This window comes from Fusarium poae, chromosome 1, assembly GCF_019609905.1.
Source record: "Fusarium poae strain DAOMC 252244 chromosome 1, whole genome shotgun sequence".
In the NCBI taxonomy this organism is placed as follows: Eukaryota; Fungi; Ascomycota; class Sordariomycetes; order Hypocreales; family Nectriaceae; genus Fusarium; species Fusarium poae.
This window is the reverse complement of record NC_058399.1, coordinates 7,581,458-7,606,066: the sequence shown is the minus strand read 5'-3', so window position 1 is coordinate 7,606,066 and position 24,609 is coordinate 7,581,458. Positions and strand designations below refer to the sequence as shown.

The 24,609-nt window shown below is 48.6% G+C and overlaps 7 protein-coding genes across 7 annotated transcripts; 4 read left to right on the top strand and 3 right to left on the bottom strand.

The window, feature by feature from the left end:
• Positions 1 to 90: 90 nt before the first annotated feature.
• Positions 91 to 5,036, top strand: FPOAC1_002483 (uncharacterized protein; the record flags this gene model as incomplete). The annotated part of the gene is made up of 10 exons (XM_044847062.1): positions 91 to 297; positions 350 to 878; positions 940 to 1,166; positions 1,223 to 1,502; positions 1,557 to 1,790; positions 1,851 to 2,798; positions 2,851 to 4,153; positions 4,208 to 4,288; positions 4,344 to 4,721; positions 4,787 to 5,036. 10 exons carry the CDS (start codon positions 91 to 93, stop codon positions 5,034 to 5,036), a joined length of 4,437 nt encoding a protein of 1,478 aa, XP_044712978.1.
• A 1,363-nt stretch (positions 5,037 to 6,399) lies between these two features.
• Positions 6,400 to 7,473, top strand: FPOAC1_002482 (uncharacterized protein; the record flags this gene model as incomplete). The annotated part of the gene is made up of 1 exon (XM_044847061.1): positions 6,400 to 7,473. The coding sequence occupies one exon, from the start codon at positions 6,400 to 6,402 to the stop codon at positions 7,471 to 7,473; it is 1,074 nt and encodes a 357-aa protein (XP_044712977.1).
• An 870-nt stretch (positions 7,474 to 8,343) lies between these two features.
• On the bottom strand, positions 8,344 to 9,546 carry AURR1 (Aurofusarin biosynthesis regulatory protein aurR1; the record flags this gene model as incomplete). Its single annotated transcript, XM_044847060.1, has 1 exon — positions 8,344 to 9,546. The coding sequence occupies one exon, from the start codon at positions 9,544 to 9,546 to the stop codon at positions 8,344 to 8,346; it is 1,203 nt and encodes a 400-aa protein (XP_044712976.1).
• Positions 9,547 to 10,921: 1,375 nt separating this feature from the next.
• FPOAC1_002480 (uncharacterized protein) lies at positions 10,922 to 12,424 on the top strand (the record flags this gene model as incomplete). Its single annotated transcript, XM_044847059.1, has 2 exons — positions 10,922 to 11,864; positions 11,940 to 12,424. The coding sequence occupies 2 exons, from the start codon at positions 10,922 to 10,924 to the stop codon at positions 12,422 to 12,424; spliced, it is 1,428 nt and encodes a 475-aa protein (XP_044712975.1).
• A 616-nt stretch (positions 12,425 to 13,040) lies between these two features.
• On the bottom strand, positions 13,041 to 14,737 carry FPOAC1_002479 (uncharacterized protein; the record flags this gene model as incomplete). The annotated part of the gene is made up of 2 exons (XM_044847058.1): positions 13,041 to 14,046; positions 14,109 to 14,737. The coding sequence occupies 2 exons, from the start codon at positions 14,735 to 14,737 to the stop codon at positions 13,041 to 13,043; spliced, it is 1,635 nt and encodes a 544-aa protein (XP_044712974.1).
• A 617-nt stretch (positions 14,738 to 15,354) lies between these two features.
• AURR2 (Aurofusarin cluster transcription factor aurR2) lies at positions 15,355 to 17,554 on the top strand (the record flags this gene model as incomplete). The annotated part of the gene is made up of 4 exons (XM_044847057.1): positions 15,355 to 15,605; positions 15,669 to 15,699; positions 15,767 to 16,225; positions 16,280 to 17,554. 4 exons carry the CDS (start codon positions 15,355 to 15,357, stop codon positions 17,552 to 17,554), a joined length of 2,016 nt encoding a protein of 671 aa, XP_044712973.1.
• A 179-nt stretch (positions 17,555 to 17,733) lies between these two features.
• PKS12 (polyketide synthase pks12) lies at positions 17,734 to 24,212 on the bottom strand (the record flags this gene model as incomplete). Its single annotated transcript, XM_044847056.1, has 6 exons — positions 17,734 to 19,158; positions 19,207 to 22,211; positions 22,271 to 22,498; positions 22,546 to 23,527; positions 23,582 to 23,876; positions 23,923 to 24,212. The coding sequence occupies 6 exons, from the start codon at positions 24,210 to 24,212 to the stop codon at positions 17,734 to 17,736; spliced, it is 6,225 nt and encodes a 2,074-aa protein (XP_044712972.1).
• Positions 24,213 to 24,609: the final 397 nt, after the last annotated feature.

The following is a 24,609-nucleotide window of genomic DNA, read 5'->3' as shown; positions in this document are numbered from 1 at the left end:
TACTCGACTTGTGACGACAACCCGAATTTTAATGCCTTGATTGACTAGGAAGGTCAGGTCTAGGAGAGTTTGTCGTTATTACCAACGACCATGAATTCCTCCTCGTGTGATAGATCTTTTGGCCCATATGCAGATGGCTGTAGAGGTGGCTTTGACTTCACGTTGCTGTTTGAAGAATCTATACTTGTTATACCCATCACCGCCTTGCTGCTCCTGGCAGCCCCATTCCGAGCTTCCTACCTCCTGCGCAAAAACAGCGTCAAAGTTGAAGATAGTTACTGGCTGTATTGCAAGATTGTAAGTTGATGGCCTCAAATCACTCCATGATACATGTTGTAACAATTCAAAGACCTTGTGTCTGCTCCTATTGGCGTCTCAGATCGCTTTCCTCGTCTGCTGGACTCAGTCTCCGCCCGTTACTACCAAAGCTTCTCTGCCAGCTGCCGCTATATCAATTGTTGCATCAATCAGTTTGTTAGGTCTATCCTATGTCGAGCATGTTTACTCGTATCGACCTTCGACTGTGCTCAACCTGTTTTTGCTTTTCTCTGTTCTTTTCGATGCTACACGAACGCGGACCCTTTGGCTGCAAGGCTACAACCGGCCTGCAGCCATCACCGCCCTTATTTCAACGGTGGTAAAGGTCATGATGCTGTCAGTGGAAGCTATCGAGAAACGCGGATTCTTACGTCCAGAGTACCGCGAGCTGCCTTCAGAAGTGACGAGTGGCGTATTCTCACATTGGTTCTTTTCTTGGCAGCTCCCTCTGTTCCGCGTTGGTTATTCTCATGACCTGAAGATCGAAAGTTTATTCCCTCTTGAAAAACATTTCAAGTCTTCCTATCTTCAGAATATGCTGCAAACGGCTTGGGCTCAAGGTTGGTTTTCCTTGGTTTTTTGATATAGTTCGGGCAGTGAGAATTGCTAATACTTGACTAGCACCCAAGAAAGGAGACTATGATTTATTATTGGTGGTCTTCAAAACCTTGAAAGGACCTATTCTGTCAATCATTTTCCCACGCATGTGTTTCATAGGTTTTACTTTCTGTCAACCGTTTCTCATCTCGGCAACGTTGTCATGGGCTGAGAAAGAACCTAATTCTGATGACATGAGCCAGGGCTACGGTCTTATAGGTGCCTGGTTCCTTGTTTTTGTTGGTTTAGCTGTAAGACCATCTTTTTAAAATTCTGGAAGAGATCCCGCTGACGTACAATAATACAGGTGACAACGGGCCAGTACCAGCATTTGACTGTCCGCGCCACTACCATGGCACGTGGCCAGCTCATCTCGATGTTGTATGACAAGGCTACAGATTTGAGCATTACAGCTGCCAATCCTACGGCAGCCCTAACTCTGATGAGCGCTGACATTGAGAGAATTGACACGGGATGGCGAACAGCTCATGATGTATGGGCAAACTTGATTGAGATTGTCATTGCAGTCTACCTTTTAGGTCGCCAGCTTGGACTGGCGTGTCTTATACCTGTCGGAGCAGCCATTTGTAAGTCTATATCACACAATTCTTGAGAGTCATCTTGATTAATTATCGAAACAGTTTCCATTGTCGGATCCGTCATTGCCGTCAGCTTCGTCATGGCTCGTCAGGCCATATGGCTTGAGGCTATTGAGAGAAGAATCTCCGTCACATCGCAGATGCTAGGAAGCATGAAAGGCGTCAAGATGTGCGGGCTGTCTCGAGTATTAGAAACACGTATTCAGGCCATGCGAGAGGAAGAAATGCACATTTCAGGCAAATTCCGTCGGCTTTTGATCTGGAATATGGTACTGGGTAAGTTTCTCACATTATATTAGCCTTTGTAATTTCAATAACTGACCCTGATATCTGCAGCGTACCTCGCTCCCATCTTCGCCCCCATTCTGAGCTTCATGACGTACAGTCTTCTAGCTCAATCACAGGGTGGAAAAGGGAATCTGGACACTAACCGTATGTTCACGTCCTTATCGTTATTCGCGCTCCTGCAAGAGCCTCTGGCTTCTTTTGTTACCTCGCTTTCCTCTTTCATGGGGTCGGTTGGAAGTTTTGTCCGCATCCAATCTTTCCTAAACACGGACGCTCGCGCGGATGATAGGATAGTGCAGGATAAAGGTGTGAGTGAGAACGCCTTGATCTCTGAGGGTTCAAGCGGCGAAGAAAAGCGCCCCGTCTCCCCAATTCAAGAATCAAAAATGATGGAGACTGAACCACTAAAGGATTCACCAGATGGCAACGCCTTCGTCATCAGGAACGCCTCTTTTGGATACGACAAGAATGAAAAACCCACCCTTTGCAACATTAACGCTGTGATCCCTTCGGGAAAACTCACACTCATTGTTGGACCGGTTGGGAGTGGCAAGTCGACTCTTCTCAAGGCATTGCTCGGGGAGGTCGGAATCATGCAAGGATCTATACAGGTATCGAACTCCAAAGTTGCTTACTGCGACCAAACCCCTTGGCATATGAATGGTACAGTCCGAGATAGTATTATCGCCTTCTCTCATCCGGACGAGCGATGGTACCAGAAAGTGTTGGAAGCTTGTGCCCTGAAGCAAGACTTGACTCAATTACCTCGTGGAGATCTCAGTACTATAGGAAGTAAGGGAATTGTCCTTAGTGGAGGCCAGAGTCAACGAGTCAGTCTAGCAAGAGCAGCGTATGCCCAGATGTCCACCATCATTCTTGATGATGTTTTCAGTGGCCTGGATGCTCATACCGAGAATGCCGTCTTCAACAATCTTCTTGGAAGTCATGGTATTCTTCGAGACTTGAACACAACTGTCATAATTGTCTCTTCTCGCGGTACGTACCAATATCTGATAGTTTCTCCTAGATCTAGCTAACATTGAAACAGTCAACCGCCTCCCCTATGCAGATCACATCATCTGCCTTGATGGTACTGGAACAGGCTGTGCACAAGGGACTTTTGATGAGTTGAACAAATTTGACAACTACGTATCTGGCTCCGCCGCTCTTACGACTAGCGGTACAAAGTCGAAAGTACCTAGTTCTGGTCCTGATTTTACGCTTGCTCCCCTTCCTGAATCCTCAGCTGCCGCACTGGCGGTGTTGGACATGGAACTCATTGAGGGTAAACATGATGGTGCAAATCGTCGCAGCGGAGATGTAGCAATTTACATGTACTACATGCATGCTATCGGCTGGGTCCCGACTTTGATCTTTGTGCTGGCTATTTGTGCCTACATCTTCTGCCAGTCCTTCCCTACTATCTGGCTCAACTGGTGGGCTGCTGCCAATGCGAAAGAACCATTTACACGACTCGGGTACTACCTGGGGATCTACGCTATGCTAGGTGCTTTATCTATCATTTTCTTGGTATTGAGCACCTGGCAAATGATTGTCACCATGGTACCACTATCGGGTAACAACTTCCACCAGAGTCTACTCAAGACAGTTCTCAATGCGCCCATGTCCTTCTTCGCAGCCACTGACACCGGTACCACCATCAACCGCTTCAGTCAGGATCTCCAGCTCATCGACATGGACTTGCCCCTCTCGGCCCTCAACACATTTGCCACATTCGTTCTTTGCATTGCCGAGATGATCTTGATCGCGGTCGGATCTTACTATACAGCCATTGCGTTCCCCTTTCTCCTTGCGACATTGTGGGTTGTTCAGCATACATATCTAAGAACATCCCGCCAGCTCCGGTTCATGGATCTGGAAGCAAAAAGTCCGCTCTACGCCCTCTTCACCGAGACTGTCACTGGACTGGCCACATTACGCGCCTTTGGTTGGCGCGATGCTCTCGAGAAAAAGCACCATGACCTTCTGGACCGGTCGCAGAGACCCTTCTACCTCCTCTATGCAGTTCAGCGTTGGCTTACTCTTGTTCTTGACATGATTGTCACTGTCATAGCTGTCTTGGTGGTGGTCCTTGTCACACAATTGCGAGGTGTACTGTCAGCTGGATTGATCGGCGTAGCTCTCGTCAACATCATCCAATTTAGTCAGCACCTCAAACTGTTGCTGACTTTCTGGACAACCTTGGAGACGCACATTGGTGCAATTTCTAGGATCAAGTCTTTCACATCGGACACTGCTTCTGAGCATGAGCCGCAGGAAAAGGAGCAGCCGCCGTCGGTCTGGCCGTCTAAAGGAACAATCATGTTTGATCAAGTGTCGGCAGGATACAAGTAAGTCAAGGATTGATGACCGTGCCAGGATGCTTGCTGATTTGTATTCTCAAGGGAGTCCGAAGATGTCCTCAAGAACATAACTCTGACCATTGAAGCTGGGCAAAAGATTGGAATTTGTGGAAGAACTGGAAGGTATGTCATTATTTTGTCTCTTACCATTTCATCGGCTGATCGGATTTTTCTGCAGTGGCAAGAGTTCCATGGTTTCATGCCTCTTTCGCATGATAGACCTTCATGGTGGTCGCATAATGGTAGACGGCCTCGATATTAGCACGATCCCTCGCGAGGAGATTCGTACTAGACTCGTCGGCGTGCCCCAGGACGCATTCCTCATTGATGGAAGTAGTGTGAGGCTTAATGCTGACCCTGCCGGGGGACTGACGGATGCTGCAATTGAAGATGCTTTGAAAGCGGTCGAGTTGTGGGACATTGTGGCCGATAGTGGCGGCCTCGACGTGTCAATTGAGGAGCTTCATCTTTCGCATGGTCAGAAGCAGTTGTTTTGCATCGCACGCGCTATCCTACGACCATCACCTATTGTGGTTCTTGACGAAGCAACAAGCAGGTATGTATTCACAGCTTCCTTCATACCATGTCTACAAGCTTTATGCTAATGTGTTGTTGATCTAGTGTCGACTCGCGTGTCGATGAGCTTGTGCAGCGTTTGGTGCGGGAGCGGTTCAATAATCGCACAGTAATCTCCATCGTCCACAAGCTTCAATCTGCACTCGATGACTTTGACATGGTGATTGTTCTTGACGCGGGCAGGTTGCAAGAGATCGGACACCCACAAGAGCTTTTGGCAAAGGGTCCCAATGCCTCCGCGTTTGCATCGATGTATCAGAGTGTCGCGACGGAGAAGAAGGAGGACGAGCAGTAGTTCTGTGCAGATGTTCTAACGGGCGTAAAAGACCTGAAAACACGATGAGCGCATCATCAGAGCATCGAAAAGAGAAGACGGAAATATTAGTACACTCTTCGGCTATATGATGACTGAATATAACCTGACATTTCTTTCAACCTCTAGATCAACCTCGGTTTTGACACGACCCACCGACGCGTGATATGAGACGACTGATTGGTTCTGGAAGTCCACTACCGACTACCAGATATTTACCCGAATGAAGAGGGATACGATAACCGGAGAGGTGCCCCCCTAGCGTAGTGAGAAGGTGCCCCTGCAAGCGAATTTAAGGTGGGTCATTCTGGTCCACCCGGAAAGTGGTCAGCTAATTAGCGGCTCGTATTTTTATGGAGCGCCTTTCTGTTTGACTCCAAAATGACCCAATCTAAATTCGCTTGCAGGGGCACCTTCTCACTACGCTAGGGGGGCACCTCTCCGGTTATCCTACACGTAATGAACCCGCATTGACACTGACGTCGTCAATATTATCCCCAACCTTGGAGTGTCTGAACTTCAGGGTAGATTCTCATCAACAATATAAAATATTATTATTATTCAATTGCACTAGGAATCAGTTCTTCTTAGTATTATCTGCTCTGTAACTGAGATGCTATTGAATTTAGATTATTCCTAATATTATAGATAGTGTTAATAGCTATTATCCGAAAGCAGAGTATGTCAAGAGGATTTTAAACCATTTTGAGCTTCTTATCCAACATCAAATCGCAACATTTTCCTCTTGGTTTGAGCATCCAAGCATAATACTGAAGACGACCAATCAAAGCGCGCTGATTGCTGACATTAAATCTGACTAAGCATGTCCCACTTTTGCTGCAAATGCCTTGCGGCCTTGTAGCCTCGCGCGACTGACGGAATAACTATAGTCCGCTACCGTCTTCGTTCCTATTGGCCTGACTCTCTGTGCTCATTCCCATCTGGATTCATTCCTTCACGCGATGCAGCGCTGACTCTTCGTACATCTTTCCATCACGATGGGGTCCTATTTCATCCTTCCCTTGTCGTCCTTATCTCCTCACGCTTCTCCGACCATCATCTGACAACCTTTTCATGAACCGGAACCATCACCCGAACCGCGTCCAAAGAGGCGGTAAATCGCGCTACAGACCATTAAAATTCCGACTTGTACCCTTCAAACGAGCGTGTTTGCCTCCTTTGCTGGAACAACCGGGGTCTGTAGAAGGGACCTGCTTAGTCTCGCAGCGCGCTGGAGACTGACGGGTTGCCTGGCAGCGAAGCTGTTCCTCCTTTGGTCGCGGCTAGGGCTGGGTGGTAGGCAGGTAAGTCACGCAGGCTGTCGTCACACCTAATTGTTGCAGGAATGTCGTCTTCACCATTTCTCGATATTCAACACTCCACCAAGGCCGTAATCCAATGGCAGTCCGATACCACGACACATATTCTGGCAAAGCCAGACCCTCAAGTCAGCTCAGTCACACTCAACTTCCGCTTCGATAAGACATGTGCTTTCTTCGAATTGAGCATTCCTGTCAAGATCAAGGGATTAGACACCACTACAGCCGTTACATTACGCGCATGCGCTTCGTCCATTGTTTCTTTAGACGTGGTCAAGAACCCCACGGCTCTTGTCAAAATACAACAAGAGTTTGAATCTGCCGCTCTCTGCCTCAACATTACCTTGAATCACCACCTCACCGTCCTTGTTCCTACCCCTGCACTGGAGCCTTTATCTCCCGCCCGAAAACATTCAGGCGTAGTCCTTGACGCAATACGTGATCTTTCCAATGCCACCGTTCTATCCATCTACATCGAGGCCCGGGCCGCACCCTCTTCGCTCCAGTCGATTAGTGATGCCGCCAGCGAGGGTCTTCTCAAGTCTTTTCGCAGTCTCCGGTATAATCTTGCTAGCATGTATGGAGGCCTCGGAGCCAAGCTCGTCGATCTTTCAGCTCAAACAGCACTCCCACCACCTGCCTATCACGAAACTGAGCCCCCACCTCCGCCGCCGCCGATCGATTGCGGTCACACTAAGAAGCGCCCTCGACAAGACAGCCAGTCTCGCGACAGCGATATCGCCCTTATTTGGGATGAGCTGCGGGCTTTAAAAGAGTCAAGAGGTCGGGATAAAGAACAGATTCAGGCCTTGGAGACGGAAAACAAGAGATTAAGACAAGAGAACGAAGAGCTGGTCAGAGGCATGGACAAGATCCGGGAGCGTTGCACTGCCTTGGAAGACAGCTTTGAAGTTCTCAACAGGTCCACTGAGGGCTTTATGGATACATATGATAACGAATTGACTGAATTACGCGACGACATTCACACACTGGAGGGAATTGTGAACTTCATCCAAGAGGGTCAAGTCAGTGACGAGTCAGTCAAGAAGATAAAGGATGCTGTTGTGAAAGATATTACAACGCGGCTTACGGCGGATTGAGTACGTGTCAGTGGCCAGCCAGGTGCTGCCTTGACTTATGCTGCTGCTATTATTACGACAAGGGATATACTATTACGAACACAAACGATCCTCTTTACGCTTGTGATATCTGTTGAGATAGATCACGGTTACATATTAAATACATAATTTTTTTTTGAATCCTTTCTTCTCCTTTCTGTTGCCGCCTTGATAAATGAGAGTATACAAGAACTCCGACAGCATTCCTTTCTAGATTACTGTGTCTAAATGACCAGGTAAGATGGTACGCAGTTCTTTGGGTAGCCGAAGGTCTTGTCGATTTTAGCATTTATTCCAACCTTCACCCGTTGTCCTGCTTCTTCAATATATATTGCTGGAAGAAATCACACCAGCCAGGCTCATGATGAAATGACGACAGTCAATGTTCAGCTTGGGTCAGAAGTGAACAGCGTCAGAAGCTTCCTGGCCCAAGACAAAGGTGCTGCGGCAGTTTATGTACTGGCTCAGTAGCTGATCATGTTGGTTTGTTCCAGCCGAGTCTCGTCCCATTTAGGCTCTACATCTCGTCACTTGTCGTTCCGTACCTACCTATCTAGGCCGGCAGAAACAAAGGTTGTTGGCGGATGATTGAACTGAATAAGGAGGTGTGAACAGAGTAGTAGTACCGACAGTAACAGACCAGGTGGCGTCTCGTTCAAGTAGGTTTCATCCTTCTTGATACCACACAATTTACTCTTTGGGATAATTGTACAGGGTCTGGTCTATAAAGCAGGGCATTATTCACATTGGGAACGGGGCAAAATCACTCAACTCTCAAAGGAGCTGTTACTGAGAGCACCCAAGTTGGTCTACAAGTTTGATGGATCTTTAGGGATATGTTTATATGTCTGTCTACTTGACCTCAAGTTTCTTTCGTACATCCAGAACAGTTGCCATATGTTTATTCCGAATCAACATTTCCAAAGCGAGAAACAGCTGGCTCCTATTATCGTTGCCCAACGTGGTAGACTGAGGATCACAGAATTTCTTTGAGAAATCGCCTAGTATGTTTCCCATCTTACTTAACTCGCTGAGCATGATATGTCCAATCATGCGCTCTCTGTTCTCAGAATCTAGCTCATATGCTCCAATAGTCATCGGTGGCATAATGAGGCTTGATTGTTCGATTCTCTCTTGTGACACATCTGTGTCCCGTGACAATGACCTCTCTGTTTCTTTTCCATCATTGGACGGAGTAGGGCTGTTGTGATCGTCGACTGTTGCACTGCCATCATTGGGACCGTGGCAGTTTTTCAGAACGATATGGTACCAGGATAAAATACGCAACAGCACGGCTGTGGCCAACAATGCGACGTTGTCGTTTGGGGTGCATGTGCATGACATGGCAGTTGTCACGCACTTGAGTGTTGCACGGCTCGCAGTGAGGATGGTTCCGAGATTCTGGGAATCTTTAGGGGTACCCCAGCATGACAGGGAAGGCAGGTCGGGTTTTGCCAATGCGGATATAAGATCAGCCTCGCAGTGCTGTCTGTCGGTAACGGAGCACGTTGATCTTCGTCCCATGCTGTCGGTACCAGCTCCACTACCGCTGCCCATCCCTGCTGCTGATAAGGCACCTGCGGCATGGCCCTTTGGATATGCGAAAGCATCCATTCTTTCTAAACTCTTGCCGACACTGCTATCACCAGCCATTGACTCCATGTCCGACAGCCACACCAGATTGGCATTGTCAGGTGTTAGAGACTCAGAGCTACTTCCACTGGTTAACAGCTCGACAAGGTCGGGACAAGTGCCCCAGCCGTCAGCATGGCCAAGCAAGGTACTGAAGCCATTGCTCACTGCAGCTACAGATGCAGCACTGCTGATTGCAGTAAACGGCGGAGTACCATTCCTTTGGTCACCTTCAGGGTGCGTAGTATCTATCGTCCTCTTTCTGGATCGCTGAGAAGGGCTATAGCTACAAACTTGACCACGCCGCTCGCATCTCTGGCACCAAGGTTGTTCCTTGCCACAACGAACTTTTGATTTGGCACAGTTGTCGCAACTCTCGCGGTAGTTCTCTACCCTGCGGAGAAGGGGGTCTGTGGAACTCATGTGGATAGAGAGTGGTGCATGTGATATGACAGGGTGAATGATGAACGTTTTGGGCCAATCCGGCCAAGAGATTGTGCTTGGGAATTATGACAATGGTAGGCTGAAGTGGTAGTTCCCTGGTTCCTGGCAGATCGTCGATTTATTTCAGACGGACCTAGACCTTTCTTATACATGAGAACCTGTTTAGTCACAGATCTGGATCGAGGAAACAGGATCATGTCCCAGGACGATCTGGTATAACAATTATAGTAAGCTGAAAAAAGAACGCTAGCTATCAGAGACAAAATTGCGAACTGCATTTGAGTTGGAAATAATACATGTCATCAATAATTTGCGGGATGAATTCCACCATCGCAGGGTTTGAGATGACAGCATGCATTGATTCCTTCAAGAGAGCAGGGTTTGTATGCATCTGTGTCATGATACGATTACCTACATTGATAGGTTCGCTTCAGGAAGGTCGTTTCAGGGACATGAGTCCGCTTCCGCAGGATTATACGCAGCCACGGTCATATGCAGGGCGGATAACTGGTGCCGTGAGAGTAATCAGGGCCCATATAATTGAACATGTGTGTTGACGTTGGACCTGTTAGGTTTGCGTTATACCGAACCGAACAATCAACTACCTATCTTGACAGTCTGATGTTAAGTTTGAAACCACACAATCGGTGGATAAATAAGATTGTGTTCACTGCTACTCAATCTAATAAACAAACAGTAAAACAGCCGAAAACATATGCCACGGACACGTGTTATTGCTTCAACTCAGTGTCTGTACAGAAACCCGAAAGAGGAATGAGTTTTCGCTATGCTGAACGAAAACTGCAAGAGGGACGAACTGAACCAAATCATAACCTTAACCGAAGCCACCAAAGCAGGGAAAAAACAAAAGTTCCAGACGACATGCATACACGGATCTCAGCTAACCTTGAATATGGTGGTGATTACTCAAATCGGCACTCAAAGGAGACATTTTGGCAAAGATAACAAGTGCCTACTGATCCAGATCAACTGGTAAAATTAAACAATCAGGCTACAGCTGCATGTCGTTCTGGTAACACCGCCGTAGTCCGTTCTCGGGGACTCAGTGGCCGGGCCGGGCCGTGGTCTCTACTATCGTGCCTTCGGTCCGACGCAAGCCCCGAAGTCTTTAGCCCGAGAGCGGCATATGCAAGTAGGGACGGGAGGGAAAGGAGGCTTAACAGGTCATGGCCAATTGACTCAAAAAGGCACCTTATCGGTCTCTTTTGGGAAATGATGTATAACTTTGACAGCCATGGTTAATAAGAGGTTCTTTTTTGCTCACCTCACTACCAGAAGCCTTGTCATCAGATCATCACTCCACCGTTACTCAATCATATCATCCCGCAAAGCCATGTCTTCTTTCGCCGCTGCGCCGTATCGGCACGTCATGATGCCATTCGACCCAGCCAAAGATGCTCAGACTCACGGCAACTCGGCACTTACTAAGCTGACGGATGCCATCCCAAACCTTAAGATCTACACGCGCTCATCTCCTCACTATGAGACCCTTCGTGGGGTCTACAACAAGCTCATCACAGCTCAACCCCTTGCCATCTGTCGACCCACTTCGGTCGACCAAGTCCAGGCCATCGTAAAAGCTGTCTCGGGGTTGGATGTACCGCTCGGGGTTCGTGGCGGAGGCCATGATGTCTTTGGCCGAGGCTGCGTTGCCGACTCTGTCACCATCGACATGAGAGAGTTGGACACGCAGGAGCTTACCCAAGATAAGAAGACAGTACGTGTCGGTGGTGGCATCATCAGCAAAAACCTTGTTGGCTTTCTGGGGTCGCACAACCTTTGCACCTCAAACGGCTTTGCGGGTGAAGCTGGATGGACGTCTTGGGCGTCTTGGGGAGGGTACGGCCCATTGGGTGATTATGTTGGACTAGGCGTAGATAACATTATCGACGCCAAGATCGTCACAGCTAGCGGCGATCTCGTTCACGCAACAGGGGACTCGGAGCTGCTATGGGCTGTACGTGGTGGAGGTGGTAACTTTGGTGTCATTGCCGAGACTAATGTGCGGGTTTATCCAATGTCCACAATCGAGGCTGGCTTTATCGTGTACCCTTGGTCAGAAACTGCAGACGTGTTGCTGCGTTTACAGGCCCTTCTAGACTTTGGGGTCCCCGACAAACTTTGTTTACAGGCAGGGTTTAGTAAGGGAGAATGGGGTCTTGGCATGGCTGTGACCTACATCTGGCCTGAAGCAGAGTCAATTGGGCCTGAGAGTGAGAAGTGGCTACAGAAGCTGAAGAATCTCGGCACGTGTATTGTCAATACTGTCCAAGAAAGTAAGTCAAATCTGCTGATCTTTACCTATTCTACCCATCAGCTACGGCACAGAGAATGCTAACACGAGAAATTAGCGACATTTGAGGCTTTCCAGCGCAGCATTTCCAGCGCTATCAGCAACCCTGTCAATGTGACATCTCGGCACATCAGTATCTCCAAGTTCACCAACGACACACTGAGACAATTGATCGACGCTTGTGAGTCGATGCCTGTTGAGGCTGATTGCTCCATCACCTGCACGATCTTGCACGGAAAGGCGGCCCAGCCAAATGCGTTATCGGCTTTTGGCACCCGGCGCCCGCATATCATGTTCCATATCAACGCCGTCACTGAGGATGCGGTGCATGAACATGTCGCTATCTCATGGGCGGATCATTTAGTTGACGGTATTGAAGCGACGGGAGATAGTATTGGATCCACATACGTCAGTTTCATCGAGTCGGAGAAAGACCCCAAGGGTTGTTACGGGGAGAATTGGGATCGGCTAAAGGCTGTCAAGAAAGAGGTTGACCCCGATGATGTTTTTAGATTCGTGCATGGCCGTATCCCAGTCGACTGAGCCGTGTGTGCATCTTGACGAGATCGGCTGGTAAAATAGCATGTTAGATTGGTAGCAATCATATCATCACATCCAATAGATTACGTACTTTGAAAGCTACCTGTCAGTTTATAATGTCCCGAACCTTGATTTAGTGGGTGGTCCTCAAGGTATCGGGAAAATTAGTCATTGGAACGAGAGACAGAACCAGTAGACCAGTTTATGCTAATTAACCTGTAATTTTTAGATTATTTATTTTTATACTCCAATACTTGCGAGGCCACCTTTGTGCTACCCACTAGATGGCCCAGCTATCTCGATACGACACGAGGGAAGTCCATTGTTCATCTACGACATTTACAGCATTCTACTTTGAAACAATGAAAATACCTATGTGTTCATAACAATATTATATGATACATACAACATGGAAGAATTGCTCACTTAGACAGTAGGGGATACAATATAAAGTAAAATGAAGTTTTTTTTAAAAAATGGGAATTTTTATTATACAGTACTGTACTTATGTAGACTTGATTATCCATCTTCTAATTCCTCTATTTCTATCCCATAAACCAGAGTTATCTTTGCTTTGCTTCTTATTATACCCCGGCAATCAAAATGTTTGATCATAAAACTAATGTACAAATTCTTGGCCCTTGACATTCTTCCACTCAATACCCAGTGAAGGTAAAATGGCAAAACAAGCAGCTGCGAGACCAACGTAGAAATAGTTGCGAAGCGCTGCGTTGTACTCAACAAGGACATCAGCAAGAAGATCGGCTGGAATGACGTGACGTAGTTGGGTGGCACCAGCGCCAATGATCTTTGCAACATCAAGTCCATCAAATGAAGTGAGCCGAGATCGAAGGTCATTGTTGAAGACGGCTTGGGCAACGCAGACAAGGACTGAACCGCCAAGGGACTGGGCAAAGAACATGAGGGATACACCTGTAGGTACATCGCTCTGCTTGACAGCAACTTGAGCTCCCAAGCTGGCAAGCTGCATACCCTGACCAATACCAAGACCGAGGATGATCTGATATCCGATCCAAGTGCGGGTGGGTGTGTCAACAACAAAGGTGGTGATAAGCCCGCCACCAACTGACATGAATATTACTGATGAGAAGAAGACGGGGTTGAACCAGCCGATGCCATTGATGAGACCACCAGAGACGATGGCACCAAAGACGAGTGACAGGACGAGAGGGAGTGTATCGATACCAGAGGTGATGGCATCTGTTCCTCGAATACCTTGGAACCAGATGGGTAGGGCAATCAAGAAAACAATGAGAACAGATCCAAGGCAGAAAGCAAAGATTGTGCCGAGCCAGACATTTCGGATCTTGAATAAACGAGGTGGAACGGTGGCGTTCTCTTGTTGCCAGATCTGGATGCCAATAAAGATAATGAGAAGCACGCAGGACAGCACAAGAAGTGCAATAATGCGGCCCTCGTCCCACGAGTATTTCTCACCACCCCACTGGAGGGCGAGGATGAGGCAGATGACTCCGGGGAGGAAGACAAGGTTTCCCCATGGATCGAGCTGTTTGATCTGCTGCTTGATTGAGACAGGTTCGCTGACGGGAAACTTGGGGAAGAGAAGAACGAGGCAGGCCACAGCGGCTCCTCCAACTGGAAGACTGGAAACGAGGTAGTCAGTATTTGTCAATTAGGCTAAATGCAAAGGGGATTCGAGACTTACTTGATGTAAAAGCACCATCGCCAAGTGACGTGATCAGTAAAGGCTCCTCCGATCAAGGGCGCGATGACCGAAGCAATGCCGAAAACAGCCCCCATCATGCCCACATATCCAGCACGCTTGGAAAGAGGCGTGACGGTGGTGATGAGGATAGTAGAGCCAGAGTAGATGCCCGCAGAACCAGCGCCAGCAATGGCACGTCCGATAATGAAAGCAACCGAGTTGGGTGCCACGCCACAGAGAAGGGAACCAAGTTCAAAGAAGAAAATGGCAACGAGATAGACCGTCTTAGTCGGGTAGAAGGTAAAAATACGACCCCAAAGCAGTTGCGTAGCAGAGCTGGTGATGAGATAAGCGCTGGCGTACCAACTGATATCACCAAGGGCTTTGAAGTCATCTGTGATGCGAGGGATGGCGGTTGCGATGATGGTGCGGTCCAACGCGACAAGAAACATGGCTACCATATTGGAGAGGATGATAGCAGCCAGCTTTAGACCGTGGGGGTACTTGGACTCATCCTCTGTTTCCTCAGGCTTGGATTCAGAGGGTTCAGATGCTGGGGGTGCTTCATTAGGGGTGGGTGTTGGCGTGGATGCTCTGTCGAGCTTCTCCACGTCGGTATTGTCTGTCATGATGTTGAGAAAGAGAGGGAGAGAGTATTAGGTGATGATGAATAAGGATTGAACAGTGTTGTTGATGGATGACAAAAATTGAGGAATTGGTAGTCGAAGGAGAGCCTTAAAATACAGACATTTTGTAGAGTCATTCCGGGACATGATACTGTCCGGACGGGGGACAAAAATTAATTACGGAGCGGAAGACCTCATCTCGGCGACGGAAGACGATTCAATGTCAATAGCATCTCCAGCGCGGTCCCGCTCCGTGGATGAGAGAGACGGGGTCGGGTATAAACACATCAAATTTAAGCTTCGGGACCGAAGGATTCCATCAGCCCTGGGAGCGGTCCCGCGCGGGGGAAGATTAGTCTCTCATTACTGGCTCGGGCATCAAGATTAGCTGTTGGTGGCGTCAATATGCTCCGTCTATGCATGCCCGCCCCTGACAATGATCTGACAACTGTCTGTCTTGAGCCTAGACTTAGTAGTTACACAAACAGAGGAATCAATCCGCTGACAGATGGAAATAATTCCATTCCACCACAAAGAACGTGGCTTATGCGGCTGCCCTTGGTAACACCATCCCTTGACTCTTTTTTTCCCACAAGCAATCATCCCAATAATCGACTACCATGACAGAAGCAAAGATTACCAGAGGACACTCTTGCGTTCCCTGCCAGCACCGAAAGATTAAGTGCAATGGCCAAACTCCATGCGCATACTGTATCAGAACAGGCAAAGATTGTGTACGCATGCGATTGTCGCCACCTCACACACGCAATGCTCGTTTGAATCATCGACGTCTTGCAGCTGCGCAGACAGGCAGTCCCGGTGGCGATGGACAGGTCATTGTCAGTGGAGACCAGCGTCGCTATGTCGAAGAGTAAGTCATTACCAGAGAAACTAGTTTGTGGCTCCTTTCGAGCATTCGGTAACAATTTCATAGCAATAAATTATGGAAGTCTTTAGGTGATGAGGTGAGTATCGTTGATTAGAGAAGCCGAGTAGATGTATTTGGAAAATGTGACTTATTTTGTTGTGCAGATGCAAGGCAGAGATGCTAGCCCAGATCCAGAGCGTCCATCTCTGCGGACAAGAACTGATACGCCGTCAACCGAAGTAAACCTCATCTTTGGCCATCAAAAGTCCCCGTCTGGTTCAGTCGAGTATCCTTCAGCTGTGCACTCATTTCAGCTGTGGCAAGTATTTATCAGCAACGTTCATCCTCTCACCAAAATTCTCCATGGACCAACAGTTCAAAAGGACATCCTTGAAACCTTTTCTGAGCCAACTTCAACGCCCAGCCCCACAGAGGCTCTATTGTTTTCCATTTATCTTGTCGCTGTTGTCTCTTTGACAGATACCGAATGCCGCAACAGGTTTGGGGAGCCTAGAAAGGACTTGCTGGCTCGATACTGTGACGCGACCGAAGTAGCCTTGAGCAAAGCTGATTTTCTGAGGTCTACGGATCTAAGGGTGCTCCAAGCCTTCACTCTCTACCTGGTACGTGCCAAACTTATCAATAGAAATCTCACAAGATATACTGATACCTCTTAGCTTTCCTTGCGTCATATCTGTGACCATGATATTCTATGGCTTCTGACAGGTCTCGCAACACGAATGGGCCAGAGAATGGGCCTCCATCGTGAAAGCTCACTCAAAGACCTACCCCCATTTGAAGCTGAGTTGCGACGCCGGGTTTGGTGGCAGATTGTCATACTAGATGGTCGAGCTTCACAGTTGACGGGTGCATCCATGAATCCCAACATGCAACTCTATGGAGACACTCGACAACCAATTAACCTGAGCGACGCTGACCTTGTGCCATCAGCAAGCACAATACCACAGCCATCACCCATCACCACGGATATGCTGTTTTGTAAAGTCCGCATTGAAATCGGTGTGTGGATGATTCAACAAAAGTGTCTACTCATCTCCGATTCTGAATCGTCGGTCGCGGGTAAAGCAAAGTTTTTCAAAGCTATCGACGAGCTTGAGCGTCATATTGAGGACAAGTATCTTGTCAATATGGACAAAGAACTTCCACTCAACCTTTTGACGGCATATCTCGCGCGGTCTGCTATCTGTCAGCTGCGGCTCTCAGCTTATCATCCTATTCATCGTCCCGAGAGGACCTCTGATTTGAATGCTGAACAAATTGATATGCTGCTCGAAAACAGCCTGGAAGTGATACGATATGATATCTTATCGCATTCAACCCCAGCACTGCAATGCTATTTGTGGCACATCGCCAATTTCTTTCCATTCGAGACGTTTGTCCTTCTGATTAGCACTTTGTCTGGTCGCCCGGCAGGTCAGGTTGTTGACACGGCGTGGGAGGTGATCGATCAAGTGTATGAGCATCACCCATCATTCATTTCAGATACTGGTGACCCTCTATATTGGGCGTTGGGTAACATTACCCTCAAGGCATGGGATCAGAGAGTTACGAGCGCCAGGACGAGGGGATTACCAGTTTCTCGTGATCTACCCTGCATAACCAACCTTGTCCATGCGCGAGCGACACTGGCCAGGGCGTCATCACAACAACCCTCCACGACCACAGACATATCTGGACCATTTACGCCTCAGAGCTTACTCCAGGCACAAGAAACGCCAGATGGATATCTTGGTGGTTCAGGTACGATGAATGAGCTCGTCTCGCAAGCGGACTTGGGCATGGCGACTGGGGACGATATTCTGGGCATGATGAAGGGTGTTGATGTTGACTGGGATTTTTGGCAGCAGTTATTGGATGGGAATGGACATGATGCAAGGGCGAGAGATGATCAGGAGACGTTTTACTTTTCGTCGTTTATAAATAAGGTCTAAACAGTAAAGACAACAGATAATGTTTATATCCTGAGTCGTTATTGGGATCATATCAAAGATAAAGTGTGAATAAATAAAATAATTCCATACTGTGGTCTAAACGTCAAGGAAGACGAATAAATAACTAAATTGAGAGAAAATAAACATAAGCACGAAAGAAGGTGACCTCTCCACCACGACTAAATATCCAACGCTCGAGATAGAAACTCCGAGACGCATTCCGCATTGCGTCCTCTCTTCAACATTGTAAAATGGTTTGCTTCTGAAATTCGCTCCATGACTAGCCCTTCCTTACCACCAAGTAGCGCCTCCCAACCATTCGGACCAAAATTTGTCCTGTTCTCCAGTAGCCAGCGCATCTCACGTGGGTCATCATCACGGTACTCTGGACGATTGTCATCTGGACTCTTACACACTCCATCTTCAGCCCAAAGCATGTATGTCTGTGGTGGTGCAGGGAGCGGTGATGCTAGACCATCTCCAGCGACAAGACCAGAGTCCCAGGGCACAGCAACATAAGCATCCAGAGCATCAATGAAGGCTAGAAAATGTGCAAGAAGCCATTCCGGAGCTTTGGCACTCGTGCCTGTAGTGCTGTGTGGATTGTCCGATCCAAAGACATTCTGAGAGTTCAGAAAATCGTACAAGCGAGGAGGAAGTTTCTCAAGCCCAACAGGATTGGGCGAGTCAAGCAAGATAAGACGTTGCACTTCATGACCTGCTCTGGTAAGGATCAGGGCAGCCTCATAGGCGCAAATACCACCCGCTGACCACCCTCCCAAGTTGTATGGACCCCGTGGCTTGCGCCGGAGTATCTCGTTGACATAGAGCTCTGTCAGACCTTTGAGTCCAAACTCGACGAGGTAGCCGGCATCCTTCAACCATGGGCAATTTAGTCCGTATACAACAACATCTCCGTCCGGAGAGATTGGAGGGAGGGAAGCGTAGGATGTGGCAGAGCCCGATCCGTCTGGCAGTAGGAACAGAGTTGACCGAGCTTTGCTGGGACTGCCCTGCAGAAGGGTGGAAGTGGCTTGGAACTGGTGAAGTGAATGACTGTGGATTGCTTTGTCTTGTTCCTCGTCACTCATCGGCGGTGTAGTGGCGCCAGACTCGATACCAGGCGGTGGACTGCTCCTACCACTGCCATCACTACTGCAACTACTCTTGTTGTCCTGCTCGGAAAGCCCAAGGAACGCCTTGAAGCTTCCCAAAGTGGGACAGGTCAAGAATGCTGAGGATTCAACGTCAAGACCCAATTCCTCACGCATGCGACCGGTGATAGTCAACGAGAGAAGTGAGTCAACACCATGATCCGCAAAGTCGAGCTCATCATCAGAAAGAACATCAAGAGTGAGTCCGATCTCCTCTGACAAAATGCGCAGAAGCGGCCTCAATCGAGTATTCATGGATGAGTCGGCTGCGAATGGCAATGAGATAGCTGGCTGTGTAGGTGCTGAAGGCGGAGGCCCTTCTCCAATTCTGGCGGGGGGCGCATCCATTCTCGATGGAGGTAACTCTCGCCGACCCATAGGTGCATCAGCCGGAACCGTGTTGGCAGAAGGTAAGACTGTGTTAAGAACCCGACGTGGCAAGCCTTGGAACTGCTCATTGCGTTAGTCTTTGTCATTCGGCAAGGTTTGTGAACTTACCGTTATATCACCATAAACGCCAACTACAGTATCATCCTCGTCAAGGATGTACAAGTCACCGGCGAACTTAGTGCCATCGATAGGCCTCATTCGAATATACGTCCGATACGTAATATCTTGACGGAACGACTTGGCCAATCTCATCGACTTCCAGCCATGATTGACATAGACGTAGTCATTGGGTGTCGTTTGATGACAGTTCATGAGAAATCCAGTCGTCTGACCACAGCTGTCAATCCACATGGGATTGCAGACGAAGCCTCCTTGTGGAGTTTGAAAGCGCACTTTCGCTGTACCTTCAAGCTCTTGACTATGCAAGACAACCTCCTGTAGACCCTTGAAACCATCGTAGTAGTCGACAAGAGATGAAAACACCTTGTAGATCATTCCAGTTGCCAACATGCTGTCCAAGCCTTGCGCTGATCGTTGCTGAAGGTAGTTGACGCTGCGATTGATGAGGTAGGCTTGGCGGTCCCAGTCCGCTTCCCATTGAGATGGATGCTCAAGTCGAAGTTCGCAGTCAAGATGCCTGATGTGTTGACCGTTCGGACCGGTGGAGGAAATGCTCATCAGCGCAGTAGTGCTTTGGAGAGGGTATCGCACTTCTACCCGAAATGGTGTAGCTTGAGGTGTCCCCTTCATGTCTTCTTTGAGAATGAGTGGCTTATGAACCTCAATACCGTGAACGTCGACCGCATAACCTTTCAAGTCGGTGCGGTAGTTGTCCAATATGTACTTGCCCAGCGTCAAGCCAACGTCAGCATATACGGATGATGTGCAGACTTTGACGCCGTTGACGCGATGACCTTGCGAAACCTCTGTCAACTGAGGGCTCGCAAGATCTGTTTCAGCAACTATCGTCAACACCTGATCATGTGAAGTCTCTTGTAGAATCCTCTGGACTGAGGGTGTCGAGAAAGCTAAGACCGCCTCTAGCGAGCTACTGGGGGTAGCGGGAGGGTCGCCTTTCGTCAAAGACCAATCGTACTTGTATTGTATCCAGTAATTCTTGTGTTCCCAGCTGTAGGAAGGAAGACGCAGTACCTGATGAGACGCTTTGAAGTCGCGATGGTACTCGTTCCAGTCAATCGACAACCCACTGCTGTAGAGACTACTCAAACCATCAGCCAAAACCTTCCAGCAATCCTCATTTCGTCGAAGTGATGGGATAGTCGTCGTGTCTTGGCCGAGGCTAGATTTGAGAAAGGTAGAGCAGACAACGTGAGGCCCAATCTCGATCCAAAGTGTTGAGGTCTTGTTGATGATCTTGTCACGCTCCGCAGCATGCAGGGCACCTTCAAAGTTGACAGTCTCGCGACAATGACGTTGCAGATGAAGCGGACCAATGACACCGTGGTTCCCAGGGTTGATGACAGAGCTGTCAAGAGCACAGAGAACAGGAATCTGTGGAGAGTGAAAGGTGACACGCGATGCGACCGCATCCAAGTCTGAGAGGATAGGGTCGACCTGCGCTGAATGGAAGGCAAATGGCACCTTGACGCGTGTCGCTTTGATGTTGTCAGCAGACAAAAGGTCAACCAACTGGTCGATGTCGGCAACTCGTCCGCTGATGACAACCTCTCGTGGCCCATTGACACAAGCAACCTCGTGAATGTTGGCGTCTAGAAATTGTTGGATCTGCAGCAAGGATGCTCTCACTGCCAGCATTGAGTGGCTACCTGCCTGGCATTTATCCACGAGTAACTGTGCTCTCGTGCCAGTTAGGTAAATGGTGTCATTGACAGATAGAACACCAGCAATTTGCAAAGCAGCATAGTGACCCAAACTGTGTCCTAGAACAAAGCTTGGCTCGACACCGAATGATTTCCATAGTTTGGCTAATGCCATCTGTAAGCACGTCAAGCCAAGCTGGATCTCAACAGGAGATAGTGAATCAGCCTCAACCTCACCACAGATCAGTGGGAGGATGGACGGAAAGCCTTGGGCCCGAGCGATGTTGTCGTAGGACATGATCTCAGAGCGGAAGACAGTGAAACTCGTGAAATACTCTTTGCCCATGCCACGGTATTGGGCCCCCTGGCCGCTAAAGACAAAGCCGACAGGAGGCATGGAAGCGGGAACCCTCTTCAAATCCTGGCGCTGAATGGCGGAGTCAAGACCTTTCAGTAACTGTTCCCGGTTTTGGGCTGTGACTAAAGCTCGGAATTGATGATGCATGCGCCTGGCAGTGGTAGTATATGATAGCTTACCGAGGAAGTTAAAGCTCGAGTCAGCTTCACCTTCTACAAGCTCCTTGATATTGACGAGATTCCTTCTGAGAGAGTCTGCTGATCGAGCAGACATGGTTACGACATGGAATGAGCGTGGATCTGTGGCTAGGACCGCCGATGGCTGAGGAGCATCTTGAATCAGAACAGCCGAGTTTCCACCAGCTGCAGAGAAGTTGTTGACAAAGGCAGTGCGTGCATCTCGTTGTCCAGACCTCGTCCAAGATGTTGGAGTTTTAGCAATATGAACATTGCGCTGCGCAAGATCCGTAGGGAAATGGTGATTGATCTTTGTCTTGATACCACAATGTGGTGGGATCATGTTCTTCTGCATCATGAGTAGTGTCTTGATCAGAGCAATAATACCGGACGCAGATTCACCGTGCCCGACATTCGCCTTGACTGATCCCAAGTGAAGGCTTTGGTGAGGTAGACGACCGCCGATGCCACTAGTAGGAGCAAAGGTCTTGAGGACTGAGGTCATTTCAGTTGCGTCGCCGGCTTGTGTGCCTGTGCCGTGCATCTCGATGTAGCTGACATTGTAAGGGTCGACGCCCGATTCACGAAGGAGCTTGGAGAATATGTACTCCTGTGCTCCAGCGTGCGGTCGGGTGATGGACACTGCTTCGGCTGAGTGGTTTGTATAAGCGCCCAGAATGACCCCGAGAATAGGGTCATTGTCAGCTTCTGCATCCTCAAGCCTCTTGAGTATGACAGTGCCGACGCCATCAGCACGACAGTATCCGTCTGCCCCGTCATCAAAGGTATTACAGTTGCCTGAAACAAAGTCATTAAAACACACGTAAAAGGGGTTCAATCATCTGGAAGAGGCTTACCGGTCTTTGATAAGAAGTGGCCTCGGTCCAAGCCAGCAAAGTTGTCGGGATTGGTCATGACATTTGTTCCACCAGCAATGGCTGTATCGCAATCATTTCTCCAGAGCGCATTGCACGCTAAGTGTAGGGCAGCAAGACTGGAGGAGCAGGCTGTATCGACGCTGGCGCTAGGTCCACTGAACTTGAAGAAGTAATTGAGTCTGCCAGGAGTGAAAGCCCGATTGCCACCTGGACTCTGAATCAGCATCATATTGTATCCCGAACGAATAACTTACCAGGAATGAAATATGTGTCAACATTCTGACCGCTATTGACCTCTCTCCAATCGTCGCTGGTCATTCCATAGAACACACCTACACGGTCTCTTTGTGTCGAAGGTGTTCTATCCGGGACGATACCAGCCATCTCAAGAGCTTCGTAAGCTGTCTCGAGTGCCATGCGCTGGCCAGGATCAGACTGTTCGGCTTCTTTCGGGGACATGTTAAAGAACCTGGCGTCAAACAGGCCCGGCTCCTTGATGAAGCAACCGTTCATGACCTTGCTGGTATTCTTGCGTCGCCCAGTGGCGTCGTGGTGGAGCTCTGCGTTGAACCTATCCTCAGGTATTTGTCGATGAACATCGCGACCTTCGTAGAGAAGATCCCAAAATTCACCCAAGTCGGCTGCATCTGGGAAGCGACCGGACATAGCTACAATCGCGATCTTGGAGGCTTTGTTTGATGTCTCGAGCTGTTGTTTGGTTGATGAGTGGCCTGTCGAGGCTGAGGGACTAATGCTGTTGTCCACGGCGCATCTTTCTGCTAGTGTCGGCTCCAAAGTAGTGACTATACTGTTACAGACGCTGGTGGCTATAGGCCTCAGTATAGTTTGTATAGATGATAGGCTACTAATGAACCGGCCAACTGCTTGAGAGACCTTGGTGAGGTGTAGCGGATGTATGAGCATGTCGGTCACGCAGCAGTGGAGTAGGTCCGCATAGATCAGTGGTTCAAACTCTTCTCCAGAGCAGCCTGAAATGAGTGGAATGGCGGACTGCGATGCAAAAGCAGGAGCAGCCAGACTGAGGACCTCATCCACATCGTGCTGACTGTAAAGATGACTGGCATGGTACGGTGCATAGATCGGGACCGGTAGGCAATCTTTCGGCGATGACGATATCCTGTGGATGAACTTCTCAAGAACGGATGGTGGGCCACTAATGGTCATGTTATGGTGTGCAACCGAGCTAATGTAAGGAACAGATGATCGAGCTAGCCCCTACAGTACAGTAAATACTTGTTGAGAGTACACGAAAGACAAATGACTACTTACAAATTCATCGCTAAACGAATCTAGTTGGTCTTGAGCTGATGATCTTGGGAGTACCGTCTCTGGCACGATGATAGACCACGTAGCTGAGGGTCTGTCTGGTGTGTCAAAAAGTGAGGTAGTCCGCCATACTCGCAGTCCAACATATAACGCCACACGAACCGCATCGACGCCAGCTGCTACCAGTTCACTCAATGATCTAGAGCAACTGACAGCTGCTGCAGCGAGCGAGCCAACACAAAGGCCAATAATGCGACTATTCTCTGGAGGGAATGTACGCCCTTGTCCATCGTAGAAGCTGGACGGTTAGAAAAGACCGACAAATTCTTGGTAATATCACTCACTGTATAAAGCTGCAGAGGTGGTAGAAGCATGCCAAAGCACTTGTCAAAGCAGGATTGCCACTGCCCCAATCTGACTTGGAGATGAGCTCTTGTATGTCGGCGAAGTTGGGGAACAGCTTCCGTTGAGTTACTGGCAAGGTTGAGATTTCTTTTCGGAGGAGTGCATGGACCTGCTCAACAAAATGCGTCAAGTATGGACTGTTGCCTTTGAGAAGCAGGTCTTTCAGTGGAGGTGCAAAGCGTGTGCTTTGGTCTCCAAAGACGAAAACCTCCATCACGGATGGAGTCATGTTGAATGAGCAGAGAGTTAGCTAGGATACTGTAACTTGCATACAAAGAAGCTGTTACTGGGGGTATGATGCAACTGTATGCAGTATCTATAGAAAGTGGTATGTTGACGAGACAAGATCATACAGACTTGAGCATATTTGACATGTTTCGGGGCAGACATCAGCCGATCTATCAAAACTGTCAAGTTTCAGGCAGATCATCCGTTTGACTTGGTAAGAGCTGTATGGGGTTGAACGGCATTCGGATCGAGTCGGTCGGGGTTCCTCGGGCATGTTTGGTCGGGCTTGTTCGCGATTCGGTACAGCTGTACAGGGACCTCCGACATGGGCGTCCTGCATTCTGACAGTACCGAGAAACGATTTCTCTTCTTTTGGGCTATTGGTCAAGGCTAGTGCT